Here is a 19,843-nt window from a genome sequence, read left to right on the forward strand (position 1 = left end):
TTGTCCACTTATGTGGCTCAATCTAGGATAAATTCATAGCTGTAGAATTTAACCTGCCTTGCCAAATTTCCTTGCAAAGTGGTTGAGTCTTATACTCCCAGCAACAATATATGAGAATGCTCCTTTTGCCCAAAAAGCCTCATGATATATATTAGCAACATGTAAAAATGTTTCAGTATATTGAAAGCCTTTTGTTCTGTCTTTACTTTCAAAATAAATTAGTATACATTTTTGCTTTACTGATTACTGAAAACAGTATTTAGGACAAACAGTAGTGACTCAAATTGCTGAAACTATGAAACTTAAAACTTATTCATACTATAGTAGGTACTACATTTTTTTGTTTTTATGTTGCAAATGAATTGTTTCTTTGGGTTTCCTTTTGGTTTTTAAAAGGTTATTTCCCCGCCCCCACACCCCTTGGAATTTTATTTGTCACAGTGTTGTATAGAAAATCCTAAGTATTTTTCTACCAGTGATTTGAAATGATATGGATCTATAACATTTAATGGTTGGTTGGTTGGTTGGTTGTTTTTTCAAAGGGAGATACCACCAAATCATTCTTGGCCCAAGTGTAATTCCCATTTGGAGATAACAATTCCAAAAGACTTGAAACTAAAAGAAGCAGAGAAAGCTGATGAAAAACAGTTGATCATAGTAAGTATACAATTTGACCTTTTAGCTAAAATGTATTACACCATCTTATTTATGCATGTTGTCAAGGAATAAGTTCATGTTTTTCCCCTACAGAGCCTTTTTGTCACTAATTCTTCATCATGGAAATAATTCTTGGTATTATGACAGCCACTCTCTTCAGTGATTCCATCCTATAACAATAAAAATTCAAATTTCCTTACTTCTAGTTTTATTTACAACAGATTGATACTTTATTTCACATTATTTTCTTAAATGTGTCATTTGATCACTACCTTCTTTTAGTAGTTGGTTTAAATTTTAAAATAACATGGAACTTAATAAATACAGATGATTTTAAATATGTATATTTTAGTATATGGTGTAATTGTACAGGAAGATAAACTGGTAGTTAATTTGAAATAGAAAATAAGTACAATTTGGTGCCAGGTAGAAAAGAGAGGGAGATAGTTTGATGAAAAATCTAATTTGAATGAGTGAGCACAATATAAAAAAAATGAAGAAACCCAAAATAATAGGAACATTTAATGTAGTTCCAGTTGACACAAGTAATTGGATTTTTTGGTACTGGATAATTGGTTCCAGCTTTAATATGGGGGGATAATTTTGTAAGAATTGTCTAGAAATCTTTTTGAGAAAGATTAGTGAGGGAAAAAGTTGTTTCATCAAATTTAATACTGTTTCTGTAGTCAAATCAATATGATAGTGAAACAGGATTAACTAGACAAGTAGAGTCTAAAGCTGCACCATCCCGTGTGGTAGCCACGTATGACTGTTGAGCACTTGAAATGTCACTCACCAGAATTGAGGTATGCTTCAAGTGTAAACACATACGCTGTGTTTCAAAGATGAGTACAAGAAAGCATGTAAAGTATCTCACTAAGTTTTACAAATATTTAATGTATGTTGAAATTATAACATTTGGTGTATGTCTTGTTAGATAAAATATATTATCAATTTTATTGGTTTGCTTCTGCAGTCTTTAATGTGGCTACTAGTAAATTAAAAATTACCTTTGTGGATCACATTTTTGTTGGATAGTGCTGGTCAAGAGTTGATAATAATGATGATGTTAATGATCATGATAGCAGCGAATATTTTTCAATACATTGTTCCATTTCCTCCACTTATATTAATTAAGTTAAGCCTTAGAAAAAAGTGTGAGATAGGTACGACTATTATTTTCCATTTACCAGTGAGGAAAAGAAACCCAGGTGGATACTTAGTCATTACTAAGAAAACTGCCTGCTTGAAGAGGTTGTTTGTACATCTGTGTTTGTTACTCACAACTAAAGCAATTAGAGAGTGGAAGCGACTAAAGAGTCCACCAGTGGGTGGATGGCTGAACAAAATGTGATGTGTATGTAGATGGTGGAATATTATTCAGCCTTAAAAAGGAAGGGAATTCTGACACATACTATAATATGATTGAACCTTGAGGACATTATCTAAGTAAAATGTCAGTCATAAAATGACAAATACTAGATGATTCTACTTATGAAAGGTGCCTAAAAGAATCAAATTCATAGAGATAGAAAGCAGAATGATGGTTTCCAGGAGCTGGGGAGGAAGGAGGATTGGGGAACTGTTTAGTGGGTATAGAGTGTCAGGGTTTTTTGTTTTGTTTTGTTTTTTGACCACTCCTCACGTCATGTGGGATCTTAGTTCCCTGACTAGGGATCAGACCTGTGACCCTAGAGGTGGAGGTGTGGAGTCTTAACCAGTGGACCACCAGGGAAGTCCCTAGAGTTTCAGTTTTGCAAAATAAAAGTAATTGTGTGGATTGGTTGCACAACAGTGTGAGTGTACTTAATACTACTGAAATGTACACTTAAAAATGGTTAACATGGTAAATACAATGTTTTGTATCTTAACCATAATTCAAGCAATTTTTTTTAACTCCCTGAATTTTCAGCTAGTATTTTGTCAATAGTTTCAGTCTTTAGAATGAGCTTCCCTTTAGTTTTATATGCAATCGTTCATTTACCATTTGGTTTCTTTTTGCTCTGTGGCCCTAGCTGTAAGGCACTAGGATATAGTTGTCTTAGATTCTGTTTGTTTTTTTCAGTAATTAGTTGAAATTTCCCAGTTTCAGAGCAGCAAGAAAAGAGGAATTGTGCTTTTAAAATTAATGTTAAAGTTAGGTCATATTGCTGTTATTTGTCTTTTTAAATGAGGATAAGTATAGAAAACCTTTTGTAACCAGTTACTGTGCTACAGCACAAGTATGAATTACTGGAGTACAGGTGATTATAGTCAGTCTTTCATACTTATTTGATATAAAGAAAATAGAGAATGTTTAATTTTACCTTTGCTCAAGAGTTTCTGGTGACATCAAAATACTCTTTTTTTTTTTTTTTAATATAACTAGAACAAAACTATTAAAGAGAAAAGACTTAAGACATTATAAAAAAAAGTCTGAAGTATTTCTTCTAAACTTCAATGGTAGAATTATCACAGGTACAAAATACATACTAGTTCTCATTTATAAGTATTTGCCATTTGAGGCTTTAGAACTGAGTGTAGTGTTAAAGATACTTTCTCAGTTCTTTTCAGTTGTTATTAAATGCTGTGGAGTGAATGATTACTAAAATGGAAAGCAATTCTTAATAAAATTACATACAGATTTCGAAAGTTAGCATCTTCATTTTTGTCATCAACATGGAATGTTGTTTTAAACACTTCTCACTCTATGTTCACATTATAACTTTAGAGACTGATATTCTCAAATTATTCTTTCGTGGGGGAAAAAAAAACCCTTCTGTTTGTTTTTTATAAATAGGATGCAGGACAAAAAAGATTTGGAGCAGTTTCCTGTAATGTTTGTGGCATGCTTTACACTGCTTCAAATCCAGAGGATGAAACACAGCATCTGCTCTTCCACAATCAGTTTATAAGTGCTGTAAAATACGTGGTAAGTGGAATTCATGACTTCTAAAATGCAGAATCAGATCATTAGAGATGAATTGTCAGATTCAAGTCATTGAAAAAATTTTGTCTTTAGAAAATAGCACCATATACAAAGCCCCTGTAGTATATATACAGGCTTATTTTAAAACAGAGCCAAACATAAAACCCAGCCAATTCATTCCGGCTGGTGTATGTTGTGGGATTTTTAAATTTTTAAATTTAACTTAATTTTTAAATTGTTATATTTTTAAAGTGTTATTATACCTCTTCTAACAAGTGATGCTCTTCAACTTGAGTATTTTTTTAAATTTCCTTTGATTTTAATTGTTAATATTGATAAGTCTGTTTAGTATTCAGAATAGCTTGACACAACTTTTTTGGGGGGATTGATAGTGGTATATATTATACTGAATAGATTGTGTGGGGATTTCCTTTACTTCTCTTTGCTAACATAAGAGTTTTTCTTATTAAAGTTGAACAATTCTTGATGGCTAAAACCTCAGAATTTGTAGTATACTTAAAAAAAAAAATCCCACAAAGTAAATATGTTTTAGTATATATATATTTTAATGTACGTGCAGTTGAGGCATAATGGGTATTATTTAATATTTGTTTTTGGAAATAGCAAAATTTTAAATAATTTTGAACCATTTCAGATATCTTGTGAAAATAGTAATTTAATGTAATTGCTGTTTACCCGTATCTGAAATGGAATTTATTTTATACATGTTACCTTCAGTACTGTACACTCACATTAATAAGACCTCCAGGATATCTGAACTGAGATCACCAATTCATTTCATATAGGCACTAGATTTAAAAGATCTTTATTGGCTTCAGTTAAATTTGTATCCTTATCTTTGGTTGAAGAATTCATATTCGTGGTTTTATTTATTCAATTACTTCTTCCCAAGATAGGTGGGGTTTTCCTTTTTTGGTTCCCTGCTGTGGTGATCCTTTATATTCCTTATTCCATCTGCTTTTCCCCACACACACCCTCCTCCCACTTAACCAAATAAAATATAAGGTATGTGGATATAGAGTATCTATAGTTAGATATTTATTTATCATTTGAAATTTGTCCTTTTCCAATTTGACTCTGTTAATATCCTTACAACTTGAAAAGAAAAATAGGCCTATCAGGTAACTAAATTATGGAATACTTCTGGGGCAGAAATACTTATCTATTTTACATCCATCAATCTGGTAGAATTGTATTCTGCTCAAGTTACATTATTTGATTCTTGCAGCCAGTTTCCAAAAATTATAAAGAAATTTGGTTTAAAAGACTTAGTTCTTCATTTTAAGGGAAGTTCTTAATTTCTGGGACCAACTGTAAGGAAATCAACCAGGAAATAATGTACTCTGCTCTTCCACAACACCAAAGGAAATCAGTTTATGGAACAAGGTGGAGGCATCCCTTCTTAACAAATCCTGGCTCTTGCAAGTCCGTAAAGCAGCAGGGCAACTTAAGGAAGACTGATTCCTGCCCCAGACCCCACTCTCCCCCTTCTTGATGGGACAGAGCTACAGGTTATTTTATTTACTTTCGAAATAAGCTCAAGAGAAGGAATTGAGTTTAGCAGTTGGCCATCCTTTGCTAACATCAAAGTTAACGTTCTTACCTTTTGTTGTTTTCAAACATAGATATACATAGATTGTAAGGTAGAAACTCCACCAGAACTTTGTAGCATTCTTTTCTAGTGTATGGAGAGGATAAAAAAGCATACCCATATTAAAGATGTTCTGCTGTGACCACAGCTCTGGATTCTGGGTTATCACTTACGTGAATCTTGTATTGGCACCTAGTGTTGTGCTTCTGCATTAAGTACTCGTAAGTGTTTGATGAAACATCTAAATTTTTTAAATGCCAGTTTATCTGTTGTGTCTGTTTCTTGGAGAGAAGCACTTAGAACTAAGAAGTCATTTTGTACTGTGGCTTTTGTTTATATTTTTAATTTTAAATGGGCAGTGTTCAGGGATTGGGAATAAAGTTCTGTACTGCTTAATATAGAATTAATTCTGTACAGCTTAAAATAGAATAAATTAGAATAAGTTTTATTTTAATCAAACACTGTCTACAACATAAGCAGTTTTTCTTGACAGTAGAAATTTTTTCTTATAATTATTTCATGATGATAATCTATGACAGGTAAAAATGTCTGAAGTCTTCTTTTCAAAAGATTAAAATAATATATAAGTTATATAGTCATAGTAGAAATTGATGCCACAGAACCTGCTTTTGGTTGACTAAAATATTTTATCCCTTACGTATTCTCTTTGACTTGGGGTAGAGGGGAAGAATGACAGTGCTCTCTCTGTGCATTCCTTCATTGTACTCCATCTGCCTCATTGACCCCATTTAAGGAAATGTATTTTACATGACTTACTGGAAACTGTTTAGGAAGGAGCCTCTTAAAGCTTCCTAGGGATCCTGGATTCTGGTTTAGACCTAGCTTCCCTTCAGTTTTCCTTCATGAAGTGTTTTCCTAAAGGTGTGAGGAGAAAACAGGAAAAACTCCCCCAAGAGCATTCAGCCTGTTGCCAAGCAAGGAACTATCCAGAATTCAGCTCTATTATAAACTTTCAATAATGCACAAGAGGAATAATATTTGGGTTCTTTGCAGAAAAACTCCTGACTTAATCCTTCTTTACCTCTGTCTTTCCCTTAACCTCCTTTGAATTGATTATCTGACTGAATGCATTGTGGAGGACCTTACATGCAGGGTATTGGATATGCCCTTGGCCTGCAAATTTAGGAACAAAGCCTGAAAGAAATGAAAAGTTAACAATAAAAGATTTAAACAGCTATTAAAGCAATAAATCAATATTAACTATTATAAATTAACTTTTCAGTTTAGAAATGATAATTACTTTGGTAGAGCAGTGATCTGAAGACAGGTTGTTTCTCCTGTCTTGGTGACCAGAGAAGCTTTGAAGAAAGGTTGGACCAGTCCCTAGTTGGCTGTATAGCTGCACTATCCAGTTTGGTAACAGCAGACCTCCGAAAATGAGAAATGCAGGTCCTCATTCACACCAGCCAGTGCTCCGTTGTCACATGTTGCTAGATGCTACATGTCACTGTGGAGGTAGAATATTTGAATTGTCATAAGGAGTTCAGTTAGTGCTGCTACAAGTAGATTTATCAAAACAAATAGCTTTAGTGGAAGAGTAGGGATTCTAGCCTCTGTTCAGTTCAGATATTTCAGGGAATGAGAGAAGTACACTGGAGGTGATCCTGCCGTCATAGCATACCTACGGAATGAAGTCTTTAAAGCATCTTTAGAATTGAATCTGATTTTTCTAAAGTAAAACTTAAATTCTTGTGTATATTCTTTTATTCCTGACTTACTCAATGAGTGAAAAACCACTGTCATGGGACTTTTGTTTTTCTGAATACCTTCTTTCAAACTACGAAAGATTAACTTAAACAGGTTGGCTTGCTTTTAGTGGTTAAGTCATTCAAAATGGGAAACCATGTATCTTGAAATACTCTAGTGATAATAAATATAGCTAACAGATTTGAAGGTTAGCTTCAGAAAGCATTGTGCTTAATTATGCTTTAATAGACCAATTGTATCATTCAAGTCTTTTTAGCTGAACATAAGTGAAAGTCGCTCAGTTGTGTTTTTGACCCCGTTGACTAGAGTCACTTGGAATTCTCCAGGCCAGAATACTGTAGTGGGTAGCCTTTCCCTTCTCCAGAGGATCTTCCCATCCCAGGGATCGAACCCATGTCTCCCACGTTGCTGGCGGATTCTTTACAAATTAACATATATAAGATACTAGGTTTTAATTATTTTATTTTAATTTCAGCAGTTACATTGTGTGTACAATTAAATTTAGTTCAGAAATAAATTGACCTCACTCACTTTCAAACTAAAGTCTCAGATAATCTTCAGTGCTTGTGATACTGTGACTTATAAAAACAATATTTATTTAGTTCCTGACTCACAGCTCCCAAAAGCTATGAAATTTCCTAAGAGATGGGATACAATGTGTTTTGTTATGTTAATGAGATGACCTTTGGAACTAGCCTAAGGATGGGAGCCAGCTACTGAGGGTTGGAACTTTCAGTTCTTACACAGTGATCCTAGGAGGGAATAGGCACTGGAGAATGAATTCTGTTACCAGTGGCCAATGATTTAATCAGTCCCACCTCTGGTGAAACCTTCAAAAAGCCAGGACAGGGTTCAGAGAGGTTTTGGGTTGGTGAACACACGGAGATCTGGAAAAGTGGTATGCCTGGAGAGAACATGGAAACACATCTTTAACAGTATTGTTGTTAATACAGAATTATTTTTGCAAAGTAACCAAACATGAAGTTAAAACCTTCTGCTTGGGGGTAGTTAAGGTATATTAATACTTTTATTATACCATTTTATTAAAGTAGAAAAAAACAGGAAATACAGATAAGCCTAAAGGAAAAAAATTAAATCACATAAATAACCTTAGTTTATAATTTGGTGTACAGTCTTACTGACTTTTAAAATATTCATAAGTACATGTTTGCTTTTAAAAATCATTTCAACAGAAATATTTTTACCTATTTCAAGAGTCTAATTTGTTTCTCTTATGCAGTTTTTCTGCAGTTTTTTATGCTGTGTGCCATGGGTACTGTCAAAAAGAGCATGTGACTGAATTTTGAATGAGCTAATTTTAATTTACTTTTGTTTCTAAAGATTTAAAAAAATTTTAAATGGTATTTGGAGTATATTTATTTAAACAAATAACAACTGTTAGTCTTGCTGTTGAACTAAAATGTCTGTTTTTAAAATTCCTTTAGTAATTTAAATAAAATTTTAATTGAAATACATCTTGTAAAGAGAAGTACACAAATAATGAACGAGTGCACAGCTTAATGGTGTATTTTTGCAAAGTGAACACCCACATGACAAGAAACACCACTAGTATCTCAAAAGCCCCTTTGTGCCCCCATTGCAGTCAATGCTTGTCTCACCCTCAGGTCTAATCACTCTGCCAACTGGATTCATTTTACATTCATTTTTCACTTCTAAATAAATGGTATTTGCTTAAGCCTTGGACCTTTGGCACAGTTTTGACAATTGGGTGATTGAATTTTCCAAAATAGAGTTCAGTCCCCATTCCCCCCACTATCACCAAATAGCGAATTCCCATGTATTTTTCACTCAGCTTCAGCATAGCAATAAACAAGATTTTAAGAGTATAATCACACCTTTAAATTTTAATTCCTTAATAGCAGCTATTCCCTCAGGGTTCAGAATCTCCCCAAATATCTCATAATTTTCTATACTGTTTGAATTAAGGTCCATATATTGCACTGGTTGGTATGTCTCTTAAATATCTTTTAATCTAAAGACTCTCCCTCTAGGTTTTTTTTCCCTTGCCATATTTGTTGCTAGTCTTTTTGAAAAGCTAGTTACTGATTTTATTTCTCAGAGTATTTTTTAATGAATATTTCCATTCAACCTTTAATGGAAGTGATTAGTAGGAACTTTTATAGTTGGGATATAATTTTAACACACAAATCTTAAATGTTTGATTGATGAATTTTGACAGTTGTATATACATCAATATATCTACCACCCAGTGTATTTTGTTTTCAGTTGTAATCTTGTTCAAATAGACAAAGAGGAAAACCCCTTCCATTCTTGAGACTCTAAAGTCTAGAATAACTAGGATAGCAAAGGGCAAAAAAAAAAAAAAAGATCATTGATTGCTATTAGCAGTGTAAAGCTTTTTTTTTTTTTTTTTTTAAGCAGTGTAAAGCTTTCTGCTTTTTAGCAGCCAGATAGGTGAATTAAGAATGGGATTTGGAAAATACTACTTGCTAGCAGAGGGCTGTGTGTAACATCTTAGAGCTAAAGGTGAAAGGTGTAAAGGCACTGCATTGAAATTTATATCTTTGGAGAAAGCTGTGGCTATTTGGTTATTCCTCTAAATCACATTTACCCTTCAGCAAACAGCCTCTGCCTCAGTTTCAAGCAGCAGACAGACTTCGTCTCATCTAAATTCTCTAAAGATAGGAGGATCATGTGGTTATTGACTCCAGGAAAGAGTTAACTGCAATTGAGGCATATAAATGTCTTTAGTATCTTACTTGACAGTTTTTAGCCACGTTGGTTCTTTCATCTTTGCCTTGTCCAAGGTTTGAACTTATTTTTGCATGTAACTTTGGGCCTTTATTAATTGTGTTTTCTTAAAGTAGTACATTGATTGTAGTTTGACACCACTAAGAAGGTAGAGTGGAAGTTCCTAAGAGTTTCTGAATAGCTCCTCTGTGTGAGGAATCATCTTAAAGCAGTTCTCTAAACTACTAAGTGATGTGGGAGATGACAGCTGTTTTGTCCATAGCCTAGGTCAGGAAAGAGAATGCATTGCAGTGATTTGCCCAAGATTATATTGCTAGTAACTACCAAGAAGTGGGAACTAACCCCCAACTTTTAATCCAGAACTCTTAAAGTTTTCTCTTAAATATGCTGTCTTCATGGGTATTAGAAACTGAAGCAGCAATAACTCGACCCTTTGCAGTTCTTCCTGCTTATACACATACATGAAAAAACAACCATGTTTAAAACATTTTTTGAAATTGTATCAAATCCAATTGTGAAACATTTTCTGTATGAACATGCAAGTCTCAACTTGTTTCAAGAGAAAATTTTGTACAAAAAAGTCAGTAAAGCAAAATAATTTATCTAGTGCCAATGGTACAGTATAACGTTGGCCAGTATTGTTATTTTTAAAGACAACAGGAATGTAACTTATCAAATTATTTTTAGATAATTCAGCTTAGGAAACTATGACTTTGTTATAAGTTGGAGTTAGTTAAATTCTAGCTCTTCATTGAAATTGTAGCTTAGTTTTTAAAATGAAAAGTCTCCATTTTCATTTTATGTAAAATAGATTTATTTTAAAAGCTTTTCCCCAAAATAACATTAATGTAAATTTGTTTTTTAAAGAGGATGATATCTCTTATGCCTTTTCAATACGTTTAGCTGTATTCAGGTCTGGATATGATTCAGATTTCATTTCTGATTTGAAAAAAATGACTTCTGTGACTATTGTTTCTGCTCCTTTTTTCTTTTCAAATTTTGGGAACACATGACCATCCTAAAAATAATCATCTGAATTTGCTTTACTTTTGGGTGCTCTATTCTTTAAACAAATTCTGGTTTTAAATACTTTAATCCAAACAGTTGTTTATACCAAGTTTGTTACTAGACTTTTTGTCCCCAACTAAGAAACCACCCTTTCCCAAAAGACCATTCTGGATCATTTAAGAAAATCAGTCTCCTTTCAGACCTGCCATAGTGTTTTTTAAAAATATTGTTGCCTTTTTCTTGGTTTCATTGAGCTTTAATACTCTGAAACAAATCTCAGAAAGATGCTGGTTTTCTTTAAGATAAATACATTGCTTCTTGAAAAACCTTTTTATTTAAAGTTGGTTGGGTAAGACAAATGGAACAACCAGTTAAGCTCATTCCTTCTGTACTTATTTTTAACCTCAAAGCTCCTAGTTTTAACCTCTGGTTCAGTCCCATCTTACTAGATTTAAGTGGCTTTTGTTTTGTTTTTTTTTTCATGCAGGTTCTGCTCATTAATCACCACGAGTGTGGATCTGAAGAAGAGTTTATTACCTCTCTTTTTTTGAGTATGTTTAACTTCAGATACACACAACGTAGCCTCTCCTTCCCTATTAGATTCTTAGAAGGTAGTTATATTTTTATAGTATCCTTCTTGTGACTTTTGATAGTTGTGATCAATAAGAATAAAAACTATTCCTTACATATTGGGCTCCTGCATGCAAATCAGTTCATTTAAAACCTCCTGGAGGTCTTTGGCATGCCAGACATAAAACCATGAGTGTTTGTTTGTGGAGGTAACCATGTTCCAGAGAAATTTAAGACTTTAATTCTCTTATCAAGAAACTGGGAGAGTTATCCTTTAGGTTCTGGGAGTCACTGATTTTAAGGGGCTTGCTTTTGCTGTGTGATTTTCAAAATTAATTTAAAATGGAAAATGATATCTTAGAAATGCTTTTGTGGTCTTAGATCACTGAATGAATAGTAGAAAGAAATTAGCTTACATTGTACCTGTGTGTGCTTAACAAGTTAGCTGATTTATCATGTCTTTTTAAACATTAATGAGCATATATACTTTTCCATGTTTGTAATTTTTAGACACATTGATGTATTTTTCTTATTGTACATGAATATGATGTATGAAATGTGATAAATAAATTTTATTCTCTTTTTTTTTATATGTATCTAGGGTTGGAAAAAAGAAAGAATTCTAGCTGAATATCCTGATGGCAGGATAATAATGGTTCTTCCTGAAGATCCAAAGTATGCCCTGAAAAAGGTAAATTTCCAGTGAGATTTCACACAGAATGAATAATTTTGCAGCTCATTTTAAGAGTATAATGTATTGCTGGCAGAGCACATTTAAACACCCCATTCTGAGAACAAGAAATCAGCATTTAGTCACAACCCAACTGAAAAACGAATGCTTTAACTTTGTAGTGTGTCATTTGTTGTTGGTTTTCTAAGTCCTGTCTGACTCTTTGCGACCCCATGGACTGCAGCACACTAGATTTCCTGGTACTTCACTATCTCCTGGAGTTTGCTCAAAATCATCTCCATTGAGTGAGTGATACCATTCAACCATTTCATCCTCTGTCCCCGCCTTCTCCTGCTCTCAATCCTTCCCAGCATCAGGGTCTTTTCCAATGAGTCAGCTCTTCTCATCAGGTGGCCAAAGTATTGGAGCTTCAAGCATCAGTCCTTCCAATGAATATTCAGAGCTTATTTCCTTTAGGATTGACTGGTTTGATCTCCTTGTTGTCCAAGGGAGTCTTCAAGAGTCTTCACCACCACCACAATTCGAAAGCATCAATTCTTTGGCGCTCAGCCCTCTTTATGGCCCAATTCTCACATCCTCACATGACTACTGTCTAGCATATGTGAAATGAATTTTCAGTGGATTGATTACTGTTGCATATTATCAGTAATTTGAGTGATGATATAGAAGGCATAGTAAATGCCATGTAAGTGATTTCAAGAATCAAAATACAAATCTGAATCATAATTTATAAAACTGAAACTAATAGATGTCATTTTATTCTGAGTAAATTTCTTAATATCCTTGTTGTTAGTAACCTACAGTTCAGTATGTTACTGGTTAGCAACCCATAATAGGTTAAAAATTAAAATTCAAAGAATTGTGAGTCATTTGCCTTTAGGAACTGAGTCAAGTGTTGCATTGTGGGATATTTTTCTAGGATTAAGAGGACTTGGGTTTTCATCACTGAATAAGGAATGTGTTACATGGTATGCTGCAATTTGGAAGTGTGAATACTTAACCCCCTTAGGTGTCATTTGCATTTTAAACTTAGTGTCACAGACGAATGTTTATTGGACTGAATATTTGCAGATTGTTTTTTTAACTGGCAAAGGAACAGATGTTTGAGTGCCTATAAAAATCTTGACTTTGAATACCTACAAAAGTTTGAGCTTATTCTGTTCGGCCTTGACAAGAATTCTAGGAGGTAGAGTGGTAGAAGCACTTTGAGCGTTACGGGTTCAAATCCCAGAAGCCCCAGCTCTTTTGTTCCCAGTGTCCCATATCTGACATGGGAAAGTTATTTAACCTCTGCATTTTATTTCTTCCATACGCAAAGTGAGAAACTATCAGCCTGTAAGAGGGGTTGGATTTAAGTTAGATAATATTCATAAAGTGCTTTGCATAATATCTGGCCCTATAAACTTTTGATAAGGAGTAAACATTTATGCCTTTTCTCTGTGCTCACTTCCACTCCACTGATGAGAGTACAAATTAAGGCTTGCAAAGAACAATGTGGCCTGCCTGGCTAAGGTTCCAGTGAAGTTCTCTCCAGTGCTCCATTCCGTGATGCTTACACTGGGAAGCCTTAGTGTCCTTATTACCTATCAGAGAAGCTCTCAGTCTTGTTCCCAGACTACTGGGTTTGACATTACTCTCCATTCTTTCTTCCTTTTGCAGATTGGTCCACAGAGCTTGAAAAACATTTAGTGATCAGGATAGTCATTCAGAAGCACTCTTCAGAGGATGTTCTGCTTGGAATAATATGCTCAATTTATTGAACTGAAATAGCATATGTTTACATATATAAAATGCTTTTGTTTAAAAAATAATAATTTTTCTTTATTTGGCAGGTTGACGAGATTAGAGAGATGGTTGATAATGATTTAGGTTTCCAGCAGGCTCCACTCATGTGCTATTCCAGAACAAAAACACTTCTGTTTATTTCTAATGACAAAAAGGTAGTTGGTTGTCTAATTGCAGAACATATCCAGTGGGTAAGTGACTTTTAAAGAATGATCCTATGTAGTTCAGTATTTAAAGAGTTATAGCAATAACATCATCGTGGTAAATTTTTCAACATTCTGTGTAAGGAAGAGTATGAATGCGAGAATTCCTGTGCATAATTTTTTTTTACTACAGTGAAGTTGTCTTGCATGGGAATTTGTTTAAGTCAGTAAGTATAAGATTAAAAATTCTACAAATCAAAAGTACTATTAAATTTTGTTTCGGAAATTTCCTTGTTGGCTACTAATGAAATGTCTGTCTCAGTCCCCTTCAGCACTGAAATAAATCAAGGGTTGCCAGATTATAGTCCGGAAGGCAAAATCTAGCCTGTTTTTTACAACATTTTATTGTAACATAGCTATGTTGATTTGCTTAAATATTGTCAGTGGCTGCTTTCACACTACACAGATTGAATTAAGTAGTTGCAAGAGGCCAGTTATGCTGCATAGCCTGAAATACTTACTTCCTGGCCCTTCATGAAAAATTTCCCACCCCTGCATTAGGTCACCACTTCTTTGGTTGAGCTCTAATGAGGACTTGGCTGGTATTTAAGAGCCAAATGTAAACAAATAATAGAATTATAGTAGAATTGGTATGTTAATATTATAGGATGGTCCGAAGTTTGACCAGTTTAAGAAAACAGAAGATTTTGGACTTCCTAATCATGCTCACCTTGAGGTAGACCTCCTGTGAATTCTCTTATTTTCAGCTGAGTTCTTGCTCATGAATTCAGTGTGCATTGGACTTGACTTTTTGTTTAGTTGATGTCTTTTAGTATATTAATAGTTGCCTGTAAGTATATATGCTTCATCATAAAATTTTCTAATGTGTAGAGTTGAAACAAATATGTGTGATTAATGTCTATATGTTAAGCTACATAAAAATTCAATCTGAAAAAAAATTCAACTTGAAATTGTGTAAGTTTATGAATTTTGCTATTGGTAATCACAAATTTAAATCAATAGCTGACAAGGTAGTTTGGAGATATAAATTTGATATAAAAGGACTAAGTCATAGAAGCTTGACATCCTATAATTGAGTTAATTTTGCATAGTGCACATCTTGTGGCTTTATTTTTTCCATTGCCCCAGATTTATTCTTTGCTTTATCATTTGTCCGCTTGATAGGTCTCTGAGTCTTGATTGTCCCACTTTTAAAAGATATCAGCAATGTTGTGCTTGATTTACCAATATGTCAAAGTGCTTCCTGTGTGTATGGAATAACTGTGTTGTGTGTTTAAGGATTGTCCTTAGCAACTCAGCCCCCTTAAATTCAATCCAGCTAGCATGATTTATGACTCCTGAAGAAGGTTAATAGTAAGGTACCCACTTGAAGGAAGTATCGCTTTTTATGTGGGACATAACTTCAGACAGAATTGATCATTGAAACGAAGTTAATTAGAGGAGGGGAAAAAGATATTTGAAGTCAGATTTGCAGAGTGATAAGGATATTTGCAAATTTTATATAGAGTATTCTTAAGTTTATTTGGCAAATGACTAAGCATTCAAAAAAAATTGCAGACATCTATCTTGTTTTTTGACTGTTTCTTACAGTGTTTTTTTTTGTTTGTTTGGTTGTTTATAATGAGTGTTCTTTGATAAACTCGCGTGTTGCGGGAGTTTTGGGCCCTGCTGAGTGGCTTCTGGCATCTCAGTTCCCTGGCCAGGGATTAAGTCTGGGCCATGGGAGTGAAAGCACTGAGTCCTAACCTCTAGACTACCAGGGACCTTGTGGTTTTTTAAATTTCTATTCTACCTAGTTCCAAAAATGACTTGTCGCAGTGTTTATATTAGAACATAGCCGTGCAGTACTTGCTTGTTTATTCTTTGTTAACTTTCAGTTCTGTTGTCTAATTGTTTTAACTTTTGTACCTCATTCTGTTGAAAGGCTGGTGGTGGTATCCCTTTTTGACCACTAGACTGGCAGAAGAGATGTATGTTTTTCAAAGTACTTTTTTTATTTTTAAGAGATAGGAGTGTAGGGAAAGGACCTTCCTAAACTTCTGATTCCTCTGCCATCCTGATTCCCAGTTCTGCACAGCTGTGAACCCTGTAACGATGACAACTATCACAGAAAGTTGTGACTGCTGAGTTCACCCCGTGTACTTTCGCTGGTCCTAGAACATGGGAGGTGGAGAAAATTAACATTCACTTCCTATTATGTGCCAGCCGTGATGGCCAGGTGCTTTGTATTTCCTTATTTAATCTCTCACAAGTCTCTGAAAGAGATGGTGGAGAGTTCCAGTTTATAGACAAGGATCCCAAAGCTAAATTAAGTAACTTCATCTCGTGGTCACATAACTAATAAGTGAGTTAGAACAGAATGTAGATCCAGGTCTGTTTATTTCCTAAAATGAGAGCAAAATGCTAAGTGGTTCCTATGGTTTGTTAAGAAGCCAGATGGACGTAGTGATGACCTCACAAAAGGTCAGTATGAGACAATTGCTTAATAACAGTCTCACTTTAAACACCCTGCCCCGCCCCCCCCCCCCAAGAATGTCTCTATGTGTATAATGGACTCACTTTGCTGTATAGCAGAGAGTAGCACAACATTGTAAATCAACTATACTTCAATTAAAAAAAAATCACCTATGAATTTCCCCTTAATTTTGCTGCATATAGGGCTACAGAGTTATAGAAGAAAAACTTCCAGTTATCAGGTCAGAAGAAGAAAAGGTCAGATTTGAAAGGCAAAAAGCCTGGTGCTGCTCAACATTGCCAGAGCCTGCAATCTGTGGCATCAGCCGCATATGGGTGTTCAGCATGATGCGTCGGAAGAAGATCGCTTCTCGCATGATTGAATGCCTAAGGTAACTTGGATGTAATCCTTGAAGTCATTATCAGTAGTTTAGCATTTAAGCAGAGTTTTATATAAAGATTGACATTTAGTTCATCGTAAATGTATAACCTTTATTTATATTAATTTAAAATTTGCATAAGATTGTCAGTATGTAAGAAGTATGGGAAATTTCTTGGGAGTTTAGCTTTTAGGAAAATTTTTAAGAATATTTGTAAATAATCTTAGTCTCTCAATAGTTTTTCTTGATTTTATTCCTTTTTTCTTTTTTTTAAAGTATGAAAGTATGATAACACATTTACAGGAGACTTGGAAAATACAAAGTTATATATATATTGCTTAATTTTTTTTAAATTTTATTTTATTTTTTAACTTTACAATATTGTATTGGTTTTGCCATATATCGAAATGAATCTGCCACAGGTATACATGTGTTCCCCATCCTGAATCCTCCTCCCTCCTCCCTCCCCATACCATCCCTCTGGGTCATCCCAGTGCACCAGCCCCAAGCATCCAGTATCGTGCATCGAATCTGGACTGGCGACTCGTTTCATATATGATATATACATATTTCAATGCCATTCTCCCAAATCATCCCACCCTCTCCCTCTCCCACAGAGTCCAAGAGACTGTTCTATACATCAATGTCTCTTTTGCTGTCTCGTATACCAGGGTTATTGTTACCATCTTTCTAAATTCCATATATATGCATTAGTATACTGTATTGGTGTTTTTCTTTCTGGCTTACTTCACTCTGTATAATAGGCTCCAGTTTCGTCCACCTCATTAGAACTGATTCAAATGTATTCTTTTTAATGGCTGAGTAGTACTTGCTTGATTTTTAATCAAAGAGATAGAGATTCCGAAAATTACGTTTGTTTTTTTGTCTCTTGCATTTGCATATGAATTTTAGGAACAGCTTGTTAATTTGTGCAGAAAAACTCACTAACTATAGATCAATTTGAGGAGTAATGCCATTTTAGCAATATTAAGTCATCTGATTCATAATCATGGGATGTCTTTCCATTTACTAAGGTCTCCTTTAATTTCTTTCAACAGTGTTCTATGGTTCTCATTTTTTAGGTCTTACATGTCTTTGTTAAATTTAATCCTAAGTATTTACTTAGATTACTGAGTATTTACTATGTATTTCAGTGTTGTTTTCTAAATTTCATTTTGAATTGGTCATAGAAATAAAATTAATTTTTTAATATTGATTTTATAATTTGCAAACTTGCTGAACTCATGTTTTATTAGATCTGTTATTTTGTGAATTCCTTATAATTTTTGTATATAAAAGATATGTCATCTGTGAAAAGATAATTTTATTTCTTCCTTTCCAACCTCGTTGTTTTTCATTTCTTTTGCTTGTCTAATTGTCCTTGATAATAGATGAGGTATGAGCAGTATGGCCTTACCCTGTTCCTGATTTCTGAGGAAGTTTTCAGTCTTTTTTTTTTTAACTGTTAACTTTGATGTCTTTTGATGCTCTTTATCAGTTCCTTCTATTTAGAGTTGTTGGAGTGTTTTTATCCTGAAAAGATGTTGGGTAAATGTTTTTATAACCATTGTTGTTTTTACAAAACAATTATTTTTAAGTGTACAACATTATTTGACAGGTTTTTTCCACTTTTAATGGTTAAAAATAATTTAATTTTCTTTTTTTTTTTTTTTTACCTTCCACCCCCCCCCCGCCCCGCCTTTTTTTTCAAACAGGAGTAACTTTATATATGGCTCATACTTGAGTAAAGAGGAAATTGCTTTCTCAGACCCTACTCCTGATGGGAAACTGTTTGCAACCCAGTACTGTGGCACTGGTCAGTTTCTGGTGTATAATTTTATTAATGGACAAAATAGCACCTAAAATAAACTCATGCCTACAGCATCGGAAGACATCTACTGATGAGAATGGATTGGTTGTTGACTTAAACCAGGAACTAGGGCCATTTTTATTACAATGAACTCAGGACTGGCAACAACCAGAAGGTTGTTCCATTTTCATAAAATTGGAAAAAAAATGAAGTAATTGCTTATTGTTGTTTTGTTTTTTAAAGAAGATATTTTATTATCTTTTACAGAAATTTATGATTGATGTATTTTATCTATAGTTATTTAGACATGTTTACATGCAGCAGATAATTGTTCATAGTGGACTGAAAACTAATGCAAGGACTATGGTCTCAGTGATAAGTATAACTTGAAGTTCTTAATTGTGGCAATATACCAGTGTAGCTTGGTACTGTATTTTTTTTATATTGATCTGCTGATACCAGTTATAGTTTTAAAGAGTGTATTTTCACAGAGTGGAAACCAACGTTTTTACATCATTATTCAAGAAGGGTGTGAGTTATGTGTTTAGGAATCAAAACTAATTCTTAAAGGGTCTGATACCTACTTTAAGGGAATCATCACAAAAAAAGCGAAGCTCCTTTAGCAAGAGAGAATTTGCAATACTGAGTTTGTTCTTCTATTTCTCTTTTTCTGCTTCTTGCTGCCATCAAGAAGCAGAAGGTGGAAAAGAATTGAAGCTTTCCTTCTTGGAGAACTATGAATGACTCGAGTTAGAATGGTGCCCTGTAGTTTATTTATTTGTTCATTCTGGTTTCACTTTTTCAAATAAACATCAACTTGGCACACTTTGGCTATTCACAATCCCAAAGAGGTTTATAAAAACCTGTGGAATAGTTGCAAGCTAAATATGTATGAATTGGTATCCGCTTTGTTATTCCTCAGAAATACTGCACTGGGTATATGCCCTCATTATTGGACTTCATTTTGATACTTGTCTATCCTTCATAGTGCCCTCTACTTTTAAAGGGTTTATATGTTGAAAAACTGCTGTGGCCTTTTATGACCTGTATATAATGTAGAATAAAATAATAAAATACTTGATAGCTTTTTCTAAGTGATAAATGTGATAATGGTATGTTGTTACCGTGCTTTTTCAGGAAGTCTGTTAGGTTTGCTACCTTGAAATAAGATTAAAACAGTGGTTTTTGAAAAGGTAGTTTTCACTAGTTTGCTGCAGAATCTGTATGTCAGTAACATCTCCAAAAGATAGGATCCTAACATGGGAATTTTCTGGTCTTTCAGAGAAATAAAGAGCCATGGCCCAAGAATGAAACACCACTATGATTTAATATAGGTGAATGTT

The 19,843-nt window shown here is 34.0% G+C and overlaps 1 protein-coding gene across 10 annotated transcripts in view; it reads left to right on the forward strand.

Moving 5' to 3' along the window:
- ESCO1 (establishment of sister chromatid cohesion N-acetyltransferase 1) overlaps positions 1 to 19,602 on the forward strand; it is a 43,994-nt gene extending 24,392 nt beyond the window's left edge. For 5 of the 10 annotated variants that reach the window (XM_086373009.1, XM_086373010.1, XM_086373011.1 and 2 more), the window contains 6 exons: positions 543 to 657; positions 3,437 to 3,568; positions 11,818 to 11,907; positions 13,740 to 13,883; positions 16,515 to 16,702; positions 18,406 to 19,602. In XM_086373009.1, coding sequence (XP_086229135.1) covers positions 543 to 657; positions 3,437 to 3,568; positions 11,818 to 11,907; positions 13,740 to 13,883; positions 16,515 to 16,702; positions 18,406 to 18,553 — 817 coding nt within the window. In that variant the 3' untranslated portion in view covers positions 18,554 to 19,602. Of the gene's footprint in view, positions 1 to 542; positions 658 to 3,436; positions 3,569 to 11,133; positions 11,258 to 11,817; positions 11,908 to 13,739; positions 13,884 to 16,514; positions 16,703 to 18,405 lie in introns of those variants that run through there. The other 5 variants (XR_015153866.1, XR_015153867.1, XR_015153868.1 and 2 more) reach the window with 2 other exon arrangements.
- The last annotated feature ends 241 nt before the right edge of the window (positions 19,603 to 19,843 follow it).

Source organism: Bos grunniens, chromosome 24, assembly GCF_055505025.1.
Source record: "Bos grunniens cultivar Pamir isolate PY7600 chromosome 24, Bosgru_T2T1.0, whole genome shotgun sequence".
Classification (NCBI taxonomy): Eukaryota; Metazoa; Chordata; class Mammalia; order Artiodactyla; family Bovidae; genus Bos; species Bos grunniens.